Raw genomic sequence first — 12,692 nt, 5'->3', positions numbered from 1 at the left:
GCCTGCTTCCTTCTCCATCATGTACACCTCTAGGTAGATATTTCAGTGGAGATCTGTGAATTGGTAAATGCTCTCCATCTCTTTAAGATACTTAAAATATACTCTTGAATGATCATTTACATAGGTGTAGAATAATATCTTCAAAGTGTAGAGTGAAAATTAATTATTAATATAAAATTTCAAATCCATTTTGCCAGAGTTTTGTCAATATTATTAGTCTTTTCAGAAAACCAGTTTTTCTTTTGTTTACCATCTTTATTGTTTGTTTCTATTTCATTAATTTCATATTTACCTTTATAATTTTTCTACTTTGCTTTTATTTCATTAATTTATGTTCTTATCCTTTGTATTTAACTCTTTTATTCCATGATTTGAATAGTTAATTAATTGATAATTGAACCCAGAAAGAATGATTAGGAGAAATAGAAAATCCTAAAAGACTTATAACCTTAATGAAATGGAAATCTTGTTTAAATTGTATTATTTTTATTTATTTTGCTTAGGACTTGGTGTGCTTCTTCAATTTGAAGACCCATGTCTTTCTTCAATTCTGGAAAATGCTCAGTCATTCTTCCTTTGAATATTGCCTCTCTCTCATTCTCTTTAGTCTCTCTTCTGGAATTCCTGTTAGAGGTATGTTGGACTTGTCATTCTGTCCTCAATCTTGCTTAATCAGTTCCTTTATATTTTTCATCTTTTGTCATGCTAGGCTACATTCTGGATGATTTCCTCAGAACATTCTTCAGTTTCACCAATTTTCTTCTCCGCTGTGACTAAACCTGTTGTTTAACTTTGCTCATATGGTCCCAAATGTCTATGCTTTTATTTTCACTTCTAAAATTTGTATTTTACTATTTTTCACATATGCTGTTCCTGCTCTTGTAGTCCCATATTTTCATTGTAGCTTCTATTCATTCTTTTTATTTCATTATTTTAACCATGCTTTTTATAAATTATCTTCAGATTACTGTTGGTTCTATTGTAGTGTTGATCTACCCATTTGTGCACTTGCTGACTCTCTTTGTCAATAGTTCATTTTCTTGTGTGGTTTGTATTTTCAGTTATGTGAATGAACTTTCAACATTTTAAAATATGGTCTTTGCCTTAAGCCTTGACTACAGAAAGCATTCCAGCAGAGCAGTTTTGGCCTTTGCTTTCCCTGGAAATTTAGAAACTCAGTGGTTCAGATCTGGTTCTCTGATAGGGTACCTACATTGTGCAGTGTAAATTCATATCCCACACCTTCTAATAATGTAAGCCTAGATGTTTTATTTTTTCCAGGCACTCAGACAGACAGAAAGCATGTTCTTGGCAGGTTATGAGACGTTTCCAACTCCCTTTTATAGAAGTTGCAGCCCTTCTAGATTTTAGGCCATAGGGAACACAAAGCTATTTTGGGAGCTCCATTCAGCTTCCCTGCTTCACACAGGTCCAAAGTCACATTCTGTCCCTAAGTGGTATTAGCAGGTGAGCCCCACCTCTGAGGGCCAGTGTCCCAGCTGAGAACCGCCAGCATCTCTGGACCATCTGCTCTAACTTAGCAACATGGCTTTGGTTTCTCCTTTTGTTTCTGGTTCCCAGGAGTTTCCCTTTCTCTCTTTAAAGACTATATTAAAATGTTTATCTTTATCAGATTTTATCCATGCTTTGTTTGTGTATATGGTGGCAAGTAGCCCTGTGCTTCAGCCTGCTGTATTTCTAGAAGCCCTACCACACTCCTTCTAAGTCCATCTCCATGCTGGCAAACCCTAATGTAATTTGTCAAGCTTCTTGGACTCTTAAGTATCTGGGACGCAGGGTATTAGCATATTAGCCATAGGCAATGACACAGAGGCAGAAGACCTCAGCTTCGGTCTCAGCTTTACCACTTTCCAGCTGTGTAATTTTGAGCATGTCACTAAACCTTGAATCTTCATCTACAAATATGAGTAAAAATACCTACGTCATAGGATTGTTATGAAGAGTAAATGAAATAGTAAGTTCAGGAATGGGATCTTATCATTCTTTTTATCTCAAATGAGTTTAGATGTAGAATTCAATTACACGCTCTTTTAAGGATGGAATATCTTAAACTGCTGGGGAGAATCTGGAGGTCAAGCCAGAGAGATAGGGGTTCCATAAAACAGGGAGGCTTGGTGTACTACAGCCCATGGGGTTGCAAAGAGTTGGACACGACTGAGCCAGTGAACTGATTGACTTAAATATGGTGTCAAGAGCTGTAGATATCAAGACAAGCTTTAGTGCCAGTTCTGCCTCTAATCAGAGTTGTGACCTTGAGCAGTTCACATTACTGGCTAGTTTTCTCAACTAGAAAGCATCTGCTAAATTGGCTGACTTTCAAACTGTATTTATCTGAGCTATGGAGACAATGGGTAAGTGGCAGACCATGGCACTGCATCCCAGCCCCTCCCTTAACCATGCTTGAAGTAAAGAAGCTCCTCTTATATACTGCTTTATGGTTACCTAACCACAGACTTTATTTTTCTGTACCTCAGTCTCTTCCTCTGTAAAAAGGGGACAAGAATAATATATGCATCATAGGGCAACTACATGCATTAAATGAGTATCTGATTCATAGTAAACACCCCCCACAAAGTATTAGCTGGTATTAACAGTTGGGCTTCCAAGTTATTTTTGTTTTAAAACTGGATTCTGAAGTTAAAAATATATTGGGAACAAAGAGATATTAAATGTTGTCTAGATAGATACTGGACTGAATACTTTCCACAGCACTTCTGGTCTTCATGTTCTTTGATTTTATGACAGGTATCTAGCCGACAAATTGGTTTTAACAGTTAGTTTATACAGTAAAGTGAATATACAGAGCTCTATTATTTATAAACATTTCTTCTAGCCCCCTGGCCTTCCTTCTACCCATTTCCCATGCCTTAGCCTTCTTTCCCTCTCTTTATGGTGCATAACACTGTTGTGCTGTGTCATGGAATCTGATGTCAATATCAGCTGTGAAAGGTTTCTTCTGACTATATTCAAGCTTTCTCCATCGTTCCTCTAAATTGTGTCATCAGTCCTGAGTGTTTTCATGAAATAATCTGTCAAAGAAACATCTTTTAATGGTCCTTTTCCAACCCTTGCATTTAAGACAGCCAGTTCCTGTTTCTTTCCTTAGAAATGGTCACCATGTGGTCTCACAGAATGGGTAGGGGTTGAAGAAAGGGGTTTTGTTTTTCTTGAGAGATGGAGATTTAATTGGAGGGTTGTTTTCATGTGCCCCTTCAGCCACCACGTAGGTCGGTTCTGCACAGATGAGGTGCCTCCAGCTCTTCTTTGATGTATAAATAAAAGCATTATACAGCAGCGAGATGAGGAGTCTGATTTCAGCTCTGACTGTGTAGGCTGATGGCTCCTCTTTGTGCTTCACTGCATTCTAGGGTAAAGAGAGAAGAGGTCATGTCTGAAACCTTGCACTGATCTGTGTCCATGTCTTCTGCCTCAACACAGGAGCAAGAACTCCGCCTTTTTCAGTGATGAGGAAAAATGCTCTCTGGGGTTCCTGGGAAGTGACAGGAAAGCTGAGTGTGTCAGCTTCCTCCGCACACTTGCTCAGACTGACATAACATCTGTCTACCAGCTTAGTGAGTATTTGCTTCTCAACTGCCCCCTACCACCCCAAGAAAGCCCAGGCTCCTCAAGATTAAGGAATTGTTCCTAACCAAAAAGTACAGTATCTCTAAGTCTAATCACATACATGTATGTGGGGCTGTGACCACAGCTGATAACCTGGGTCATATATGATTAGCAGCATTTTCACTTTGGATTTCAGATGATTCTAGAGTCACAAGTGACTTGGTGCCTATAAAGTATGAGATGTAATGAAATCAACTCAGCTATAGAATGGGAGGCTGGCCATATTGAACCTTCCATTATAAACTGGAGAAGAAAACTTCCTGGGTTGTGGCTAAGGGTCCTCCTCCTAGAGCTGAAGTAGGTCTGGCCCCGCAATAATAAAGGTGGGGCCATAGACCATTATAGCTGGAAAGACCTAAGAAATGACTTCTATCATTTTATAGATTAGGAAGCTGAGGCCCAAGTGGAATTAGTGCCTGAGCCAGGATAAGAACTGCCCTCCCCTGTCCTCTAGTCAGCACAATTCCTACTTCACCACAGTGCCCCTAACACAAAATGACTTTGGACTGTTGGATATGTCAGCCTTGGGTGAGTGAGGAGCCTCAGTACCTAGCACAGTTTTCAGCGGTGTCTGAATGACTGACTGAGTGAATGAATGACATTCCTTTCCCTTACTTTGTGAGGGGTCCCTTGCTCTGTGTCAAGAAGTGCTTCATACATTGACAGGGTTTGAGGAAGGATTCCTGTTTCTCCTATCTCTTCAGTGATGGGAATGCTGCATCCACTCCTTTGTGGCCACATTAGATGGTACACAGTTCATGGGTATGGCCAGAGATTCTGCAGAAGGACTCACAGGCTAGCCTCTGGAGCAGAAGTGGGAGTTGAAAACTTTCTCCAGGCACAGGAACATTTGTGATTAGCACCTTGCCCAGGTATCAGCACCAACCCAGGCAGCACTTTCTTACTACAGGCAGATCACACTGCTGCACCCAACTGAACTGCGAAGCTGAAGTTATGAATGCAGCCTGGTAGTCAGGAGCCAAGGTCTGAAAATCAAGGATTAGCGGCCTGCTCTGGAGGTAGGGGTGGCTGCAGACTTGGATCCAGGGTATCTGCCAACTGTTGACCCAGTGGTTGAGGGAGATCCAGGGACAGGTCTCAGGCAGCCCATTAGCTCTTATCTACAGACCAAGGGTGCATCTCTGCTGGGTGCTAGGCTGTACTTCATGGCTTTACAGGTTGTCCCTGGCACCAAGGCAACCAGCAGAAGGGGCATCCTGTTGGTAAGTTCCAACTCCCCCAAGGCCTATGCCCTGTAATTCTTTCTCTGAGAGGAAGCACTATTATTATTATTATTATTTTGGTAATTCCTGAATTATTTGTGTTCTTGGGGGTCCTGGCCCCAAGAGAAATGTTTGCAGTAAGACAGGCAGGTGTCCCACAACATCAGTGAGGGATAGGTGCAGGAACCCAGAGTCCAGCTTTCTAGCTCTGCTGTGTTTGGCTGTAGAACCTTTGGGGGTTGCAGATATCAAGTACCTTCAATGACACTCACAGAAGAAACCTTCTCCTGAGAATAGCAAGTGGAGGCTTGACTTGGTGAGGGACCTGCTACCCTCAAAGTTCACTGGAGAGCTCAGAGTGGGGGCACAGGTGGCTGGTTATTGCTTCTTTGCCAGGAAGAGGTAGAATCTTTTTTCTAGCAGCTCTGTTCTATGGAGCATGAACCTAGCCTTCACCTCCACCAGCTCCACTGTGGCTACTTTGGCCAAGGGGGTCAACTTCTTTGCTGCCAAGCCCAAGGTCATCTTTTTGGTTCTCACCTTATCTTATTTCACTTTTGTTCACTTTTGAACACAGTGAAATGTGTTCACTTTTGTTATCTTGTCACTTTTGTTCACTTATCTTATTTCACTTTTGTTTCACTTGTGTCACTTTTGTTAGATGGCTGCACCATAAACCACCCTGGTCTCCATGACTCTTCTCTTCTCTGTGCCTTTCCAGTCTCCTGGATTGGCTCTCATCTGCCAGTAAAATGCTGATGTTTTCCCAGCTCATTCGCAAATCCCCTCTAACCACTCCTCCCGCACCTGCTTTGCTTTTCCTTTCAAATCCTTCTTTTGGGACTTTGAGACATTTTTTGTGACCTAGTGTCAGTCACAAATCCATGTTTGCAAGTCTCCACTTTTCTCCTTGGCCACAGATCTATTTCATCCACTGCTAGAGCTCCTGCAAGTACTACAAATTAAAAATGTCTAAAACTACTAGAGATTGTGCTTTCTCCCACCTCATCCCACCAAAGTACTTCAGGGAACAAGACTTAGGAACCTCAGATGCTTCTTTACCTTCTTTTCTTAATTATTGACATTTGGTCACCTCATCAAGTTTACAGGCAACCAGCAGAAGGGGCATCCTGTATCCAGTTTACAAAGCACATTACAAACTTTGTATCAAGTTTACAAAGCACATTGTGCACACTGAATCTGTCTGTTGAATGGGTGGATGACAGAGGAAGGAAGAAGGAAGGCTGTATACATGGCAACGAGAAGCAATGCCACAAGCCACAGGTGTGCTGCCCATGAAGTTTGGTTCACGGCTCTGTCATAAACTCACTGAAAGATCTGGGCCTTCAGATTCCATCACCACCCCTGTTCTGCACACTCGCACCTCTTGGCACAGAGCTCCTGTTTCTGGCTTTTCTTCTCTGACTCTCTTCTCATTTCTACCTCTGCTAAACTGTATGGTGAGTGGGTTAGACCAGATAATCTTTAGGTCCCCGCAGCACTGATGGTGAAAGGGAAGTGCTGTCTTGTACCTTAGGGACAGCAGATGGTCTGAAACACAAAATGTCTAAGGTGCCACTGGTCTAGGGAACACATGCAGGCATAAGCATGCTGGACCATTCTGACCTAACTCGGGTCTGTCCTTCATCTCTATCCAGGTGGGTTTGAATCCATCCAAAGTCTTCCAAACGACCTGAGCGGTGAGTAGAGATCATGCTGAACCAGACCTGCAGTCCTGTGGGACAGAATCTTGTCCTCTTGCCAAGAGCTGGCCACCAAAGTTGCAGGTACTTAGTGTTAATCAATTCTGCCTGTCCCTTACAGTGTCCCAGTCCGAAGGCTTCAAGGAGACCCGGCCTGGTGGAGCCTGGGAGGAGCATCAGGCTGTGGGCTTCAGACAGTCCAGCAGCTCTGAGGACTCCAGTCTGGAGGAAGAGCTCCTTTCAGCTGCCTCAGACACCTATCATCTGCCAGAGCCTGATAACCTTGATGACCCAGAATTGCTCATGAACCTGAACACCACTCAGGAGGAGGAGGAGGCTGAGAACTTCACCCCCCTATTGGCTTTTCTGGATCACGAGGGTTATGCTGACCACTTTAAGAGCCTCTATGATTTTTCCTTCTCTTTCCTCACGTCTTCCTTTTATAGTTACTCTGAGGAGGATGAGCTCATGGCTTACCTGGAGGCCTCGAGGAAGTGGGCCAAGCGGAGCCACATGACCTGGGCCCATGCCCGGCTCTGCTTCCTCCTGGGTCGGCTAAGTGTCAGGAAGGTCAAGCTCTCTCAGGCCAGGGTGTACTTTGAGGAGGCCATCCACATTCTTAACGGGGCATTTAAGGATCTATCCTTGGTGGCTGCCCTGTACATCAATTTGGCGGCCATCTACCTGAGGCAGAGGCTGAGGCATAAAGGCTCATCCTTGCTGGAGAAGGCAGGTACCTTGTTGGCCTGCCTGCCTGACCGGGAGTATAGTGCCATGAGTGAGCTGGATGTGGTGGCCTATGTGCTGAGACAGGGCATCGTGTCAGGCAGCTGCCCCCTGGAGGCCAGGGCCTGCTTTCTGGCCATCCGATTGCTCCTAAGCCTTGGCCGGCATGACGAGGTCCTACCCTTCGCTGAGCGCCTGCAGCTCCTCTCTGGACACCCTTCCACCTCAGATGCTGCAACCACCATCTTGAGTTTTCTCTATGACAAGAAATATCTGCCACACCTTGCAGTGGCTTCTGCCCGGCTGCGTGGAACTCAGAGTGTCCAAGGGATGACCCTTCCAATTTGGCAGGTTCACCTGGTCCTGCAGAACATCACCAAGCTCCTTGGCATCTCCTCCCCAAGCTGGGGTGAAGTTTCTTCCTTGGCTTGCCCGGCACTCAGGCAGGCACTGACTTACTGTGAGGAACAGGCGGATTGGAGCACCCAGAGGGTCCTGTGTCTCATCCTGTCCAAAGTGTACCTCCAACACAGGTCTCCTGATGGTGCCATCCACTACCTGAGCCAAGCTTTGAGGCTAGGCCAGCTGCTGAGTGAGCAGGAAGCTTTTGAGTCTTCCCTCTGCTTGGCATGGGCCTGTCTCTTATCCAACCAGCCAAAGAAGGCTTTGGACATCCTTGAGCCATTCTTATACTCCCTGAAGGAGACAGAGAGTGTTATCCACAAAGGAGTGGTCTATAACCTCATGGGACTTGCACTTCAAGGTGAAGGCCGGGTGTACAGGGCAGCCAAGAGCTATCTTCGGGCCTTGAACAGAGCCCAGGAGGTGGGGGATGTGCGCAACCAGGCAGTGGCTTTGGCCAATCTTGGCCATCTGACCCTTAAGTCCTGGCCTCAGCAGCCAGCCAGGAACTATCTTCTACAGTCTGTGCAACTCTATTCTACACTCCAGGCCAGCATGGAGACAGACATGGAATTAGTACAGGTGCTTCTCTGGCTGGCCCAGGTCCAGGTGTATGGACGCCAGCTGGCCAGTGGCCGCTTTTGTTATGAAATGGCACTGCTGTTTGGCTTAAGGCATCAACACCTGAAGAGTGAGTATGTCCTGTGCTGCTGAGATGCTTTAAGAGAAAAGTGTTAGAGGACGTTTTTTTCCTTTGTCCTATCTCCAGTCATCTCATCCATGTTCCTGCTTTATGTTCAGGTCAGCTTCAGGTCACCAAATCCCTCTGCCATTTCTACAGCTCTGTGTCCCCCAACCCTGCGGCATGCATCACCTACCACGAGCACTGGCTGACACTGGCTCAGCAACTCAGAGACCGGGAGATGGAGGGGAGGCTGCTTGAGTCCCTTGGACAGCTCTATCGGAACCTAAATACATCCAGGTGAGTTCAGGCTCAAGGACGCTCTTAGAAACATCTTTTTTTCCTTAAGGAGAATCAGTATACTTTCCCTCGCAAAGTTAAGTACAAATGTACATGATGTGTTTATGGCATCATGGAAAAGAACATGGTCTTTGCAGCCACCACACATTGTAAACTCAATGCCACCCATCACTTATTAGCTGTGTGACTTTGGGCAATTTTTATACTTGCCCATGCCTCCACTTCCTCACAAGTTAATGCACACGGGTCACTTGGACAGTACCTGATAAGGCTCGATCACGTTGGCTGTGTTATAAGTAATTACCTGTGTGTTTCTATAACAATTTATCAAATGGACGTGGCTGAGGGTGCATAATTCAGAGAGGTGGCAATTATTATACTGAGGACCATGGAACCCTCAGGAGGTCTTCATTACCTGAGGACAGTTGGTATTACAGAAAGGACACAAAGTAAATAAATGCACAGAAAGTAGGGGTGTAAAATTTCACAATAAAAAATTTTGATTGGTAACTTACCTTTAAAATGAAACTGGAAATGATGAAACTAAGTTTATTTTCACTTTTTAGTTAAGAAGCTAAAGTTATAACTGCAACTATGCTCTAAGTCATAAACTAAACATAACAAAAGAAGTGTTTTATGATTGACTTTTTGGGACTCTCTTAGACAGGCTCATTTTTCCAAAATATCCCAAAACGTAACTGTTTTACCCAAAGGCTTTTTTCCCCCCCACTCTTGATATTTAAATTATTCTCAAGTGAACTATCCTGCCGTCTCTTGCTGATTTTCCTTTCTGTCTCTTCACTGATCAGATCTGCCTGATCCTCATTTGCCAGTGGCATGGCCTGCAGCTCTGCTGTCTAACAAGCCTTTAATTGATTCCATTAAACTCTGCATGGTTTATATTTAATTTCACTTTGCAATAGATTAGCATTGTAGCATTGTATTCAAAATTATGAATGACTTCTAACATAGGGGAGAGATGATTGCCAGGGTTGAGCAAAGAGAAGTAATTGAGGAAAAAGCATTTAAATGATAATTTTTGCTTTTCTAGGCAATATGGTAACCTTGGGTACCTGATAAATCAGACCACTAATAATCAGATAATGAAATCTTTCTTTGTCTTTCTTTCTCCCATTCTGTCTCCCTCTCCCTCATCTCTTCCCTTTCTCACAAGAATCAGGTATCCTCCAAATATCCCATTGTCTTTAGTCCCAGGAATGGAGTTTTGAATCATTGCACTCTGTGAGGGGCCAGGAAGCCTGGCCCCAGACCCACTCTGTTTCTGTTCTGAACACCTTAGGAATCTGTATAGCTTGGGAGCAGATCCAGAAGGTAGGCTTAAATTAACCTTAGAGATGAGAGAGTCATATATTCATGGTAACACATAGTGAGAATGGGCTTTGGGAAAGTTGACTTTTAAGGGACTGGAGTATGGGTGGCAAATATGTGTCAGGTTTATTGCCACCCTCCCCTGTGTGCAACTTCAGTCTATTGCTGTGCAGTGATTAATCACCTACCCAACTGCCATCCTTTGCTCACAGCCTTCCTCCTTCCTCCAGTTGTAAAAAACCATGGAAATTCTAAGGGAAGAGCCAGAGAAAAAGCCCTGGATGCTGTCAACAGAGTGCAGAGGCCTTTCTTAAGGCAATATGAAGGACCACTGGATTTCTTAGGTGTGGGGAGAGATAGAGAGAAGGGAAGGTGTGGAGCTGGAGCTGCTCCAAGGAGTGTCTGGAAGTCAGAGGCCACAGAGCAGTGAGAGAAGAGACTGAAACTGGATTGGGAGTCAGGAAACCTGAGCCTGCCATAAGCTTATAACGTGTCCTTAAATAAGTCATTTCTCCTCTTGGTTGCCCCATTTATAAGGTTAAATTGAATAAGGTGCCTTCTAGTTCTAAAATGTTATGTCTAGGACGAGCCAGATATGCTATGCTACACTGGTAATGGCCCTGTTAGTATAAGAATTCCTGCTGCCTCCAAAGAGTCTTGAGTTTTGGAGGCAGATTCTTAAAGTTATGGGCCTTCTAGATCAGAGACCTAGACTTTTGGGGACTCTGAAGTTATGGGCCTTCTAGATCAGAGACCTAGACTTTTGGGGACTCTGAAGTAGCTTCAGAAGGTCTTGATGTAGTGACTGTAAACTCCATGTGGGCAGACCTAGTGTCTAGCGTAGAACAGAGAGACATACATATTTGTGTGGGCGTGAGATGTTTACCCCTTTTCAGGATGCTCAGTTTGTCAGAGAGAATGTGCTATAATGCTCTATTTATTTAGCATGTATAAATCAACTACTCCTGCAAAGCCTTTGTGAAAAAGAATAGAACAAAGACCAGCTAACAGAAATAGATAAACAAGTGTTTCCATGCACCTGGAGGTGGTTACTGTAATTTAGCTCTAAGCTTCCTGGTAGCTGAGGTAAAAAGGGAAAAACCATATGAGGTTCCCACTGTCTGATAAAAAAAATATAAACAAATGTATCTGTTGGAGCAAATTTTTTCCTGGCACTGACTTCTAGGAAGAATTTATTAAGTGGGTTTTGATGTAATGGATACATTTTTTCAACTAAATTCTCCCCATGGGATTTCCATTCTTACAAAGCTCAAAGCCATATCAGGCAAAGGCAGGAAGTGTTCATGGGTGAGATGGCAGGCATCTGTGGGGTCAGGTTTGGAGGGAAAGGAAACAACACTTTCAGCTAAGTGTTGGTGGATCACCTTCATGAAGGTGATAGCATTTAAAGATGCCTTTGAGGGATAAGAAAGATTTTGAAAACTGGAGAAGGGTAAGAGAAGACCATTTGGGGCCAAGGGTCTAACTGTAGCAATGGAAAGGGGAGGGCACATTTGAAAAACATTCTGTAGATTTAACGGACTGAGTTTGATGTTTCTCTGGGTATAGGTACTAAAGGAGTGAGAAGACTATAGCCTACCTCCCAGGGAGGGATGTGGAGGTTAGATGGGGGTGCAGGTGGACCTCTGGACTGGCAAAGTCAGCATCTGTATTGAAAATGGTGGTCATAATAGTAACAGAGCATGCACTGATTACCAGCCAACGTGCAATCTCATGATGACCTTATGAGGAAGGAAGAGTGAGTGATTTTCACTACCCATACTGCTTTTCTGCTCATTTACATTCCTCCTATTTGAAAGGTTTTCTCTAGTGTTCAGTGATGGTGAGTAAGAAGGGAGGGCAATAGATAATGAAAACTTTGGTTCAGCGTTCAGAATTTTGTCTTGAGATACTTTGCTATCCCTTTGTTCAGTATATCTTTTGAGTCTTGCTTTCTTTGCCTTCATGGTAATGACTACAGAATCTAGTTTGATGAAGTCTCAATTCTCTCAATGAGACAGGTCATTAGGGGTCTTGTCTTCTGTTTCAAGGTGACACAATATAGACTTTAGATTGTCTATAGACTCAGCTCTAGAGCTGAACCAGGTGGGAACTTTATGGTTCCTTGAGAACTTTATGGTTCTATTGGATCAGTTCGACTAATACTTGCTGAACATGTACTATGGCCCAGGCCCTATGTTAAAAGCTGACAAATGTCAGCCCAGTCCCTGAGCTGATAATGCTTATCATCTAGTTCAGGAAGTAGATATTACACACATACTCATTGCAAGTATCACATAAATGGTGCTAAGAGACACAAAGAATGTGCATATTATTTTTCAGAAAGAAATGCCTTGCATGCAACAGGCCTTTGCGAAGTAATGATTCTTTGCATGTAATACAATCCCTAGATGCCTATAAGTCATTTTTCATGGCTTTTATTCTTATTCTTGTGCATCTTACTCCTGTGGAACTGAAAAAAAATGCTTCAATGTTTGGTTTTCAGTGTAGCTAATATGAGCAATCCCTAACATTTTTGGAATCATAAACAAGGAAAGAATTGCACTTGCTGACATGTTCTCCTTCTATCACAAGCCTAGGATGTACATCACCATCCATCTTTTTCCAATGGGGGCACTTTGTTCAAGGTTTGAGGTTGCTTTATGTCCTTCAAAATTTTAA

The 12,692-nt window shown here is 43.5% G+C and overlaps 1 protein-coding gene across 6 annotated transcripts in view; it reads left to right on the top strand.

Annotated features, from left to right (window-relative positions):
• Positions 1–12,692, top strand: part of SH3TC2 (SH3 domain and tetratricopeptide repeats 2) — a 69,288-nt gene that overhangs the window by 34,781 nt on the left and 21,815 nt on the right. For all 6 annotated transcript variants that reach the window (XM_065918869.1, XM_065918868.1, XM_065918867.1 and 3 more), the window contains 4 exons: positions 3,460–3,593; positions 6,527–6,568; positions 6,693–8,390; positions 8,501–8,681. In XM_065918869.1, the coding sequence (XP_065774941.1) occupies positions 3,460–3,593; positions 6,527–6,568; positions 6,693–8,390; positions 8,501–8,681 (2,055 nt within the window). The remainder of the gene's footprint in view (positions 1–3,459; positions 3,594–6,526; positions 6,569–6,692; positions 8,391–8,500; positions 8,682–12,692) is intronic.

The sequence above is a fragment of the Muntiacus reevesi genome, chromosome 1 (assembly GCF_963930625.1).
Source record: "Muntiacus reevesi chromosome 1, mMunRee1.1, whole genome shotgun sequence".
Classification (NCBI taxonomy): domain Eukaryota; kingdom Metazoa; phylum Chordata; class Mammalia; order Artiodactyla; family Cervidae; genus Muntiacus; species Muntiacus reevesi.
This window is presented reverse-complemented; position numbering and strand designations above follow the sequence as displayed.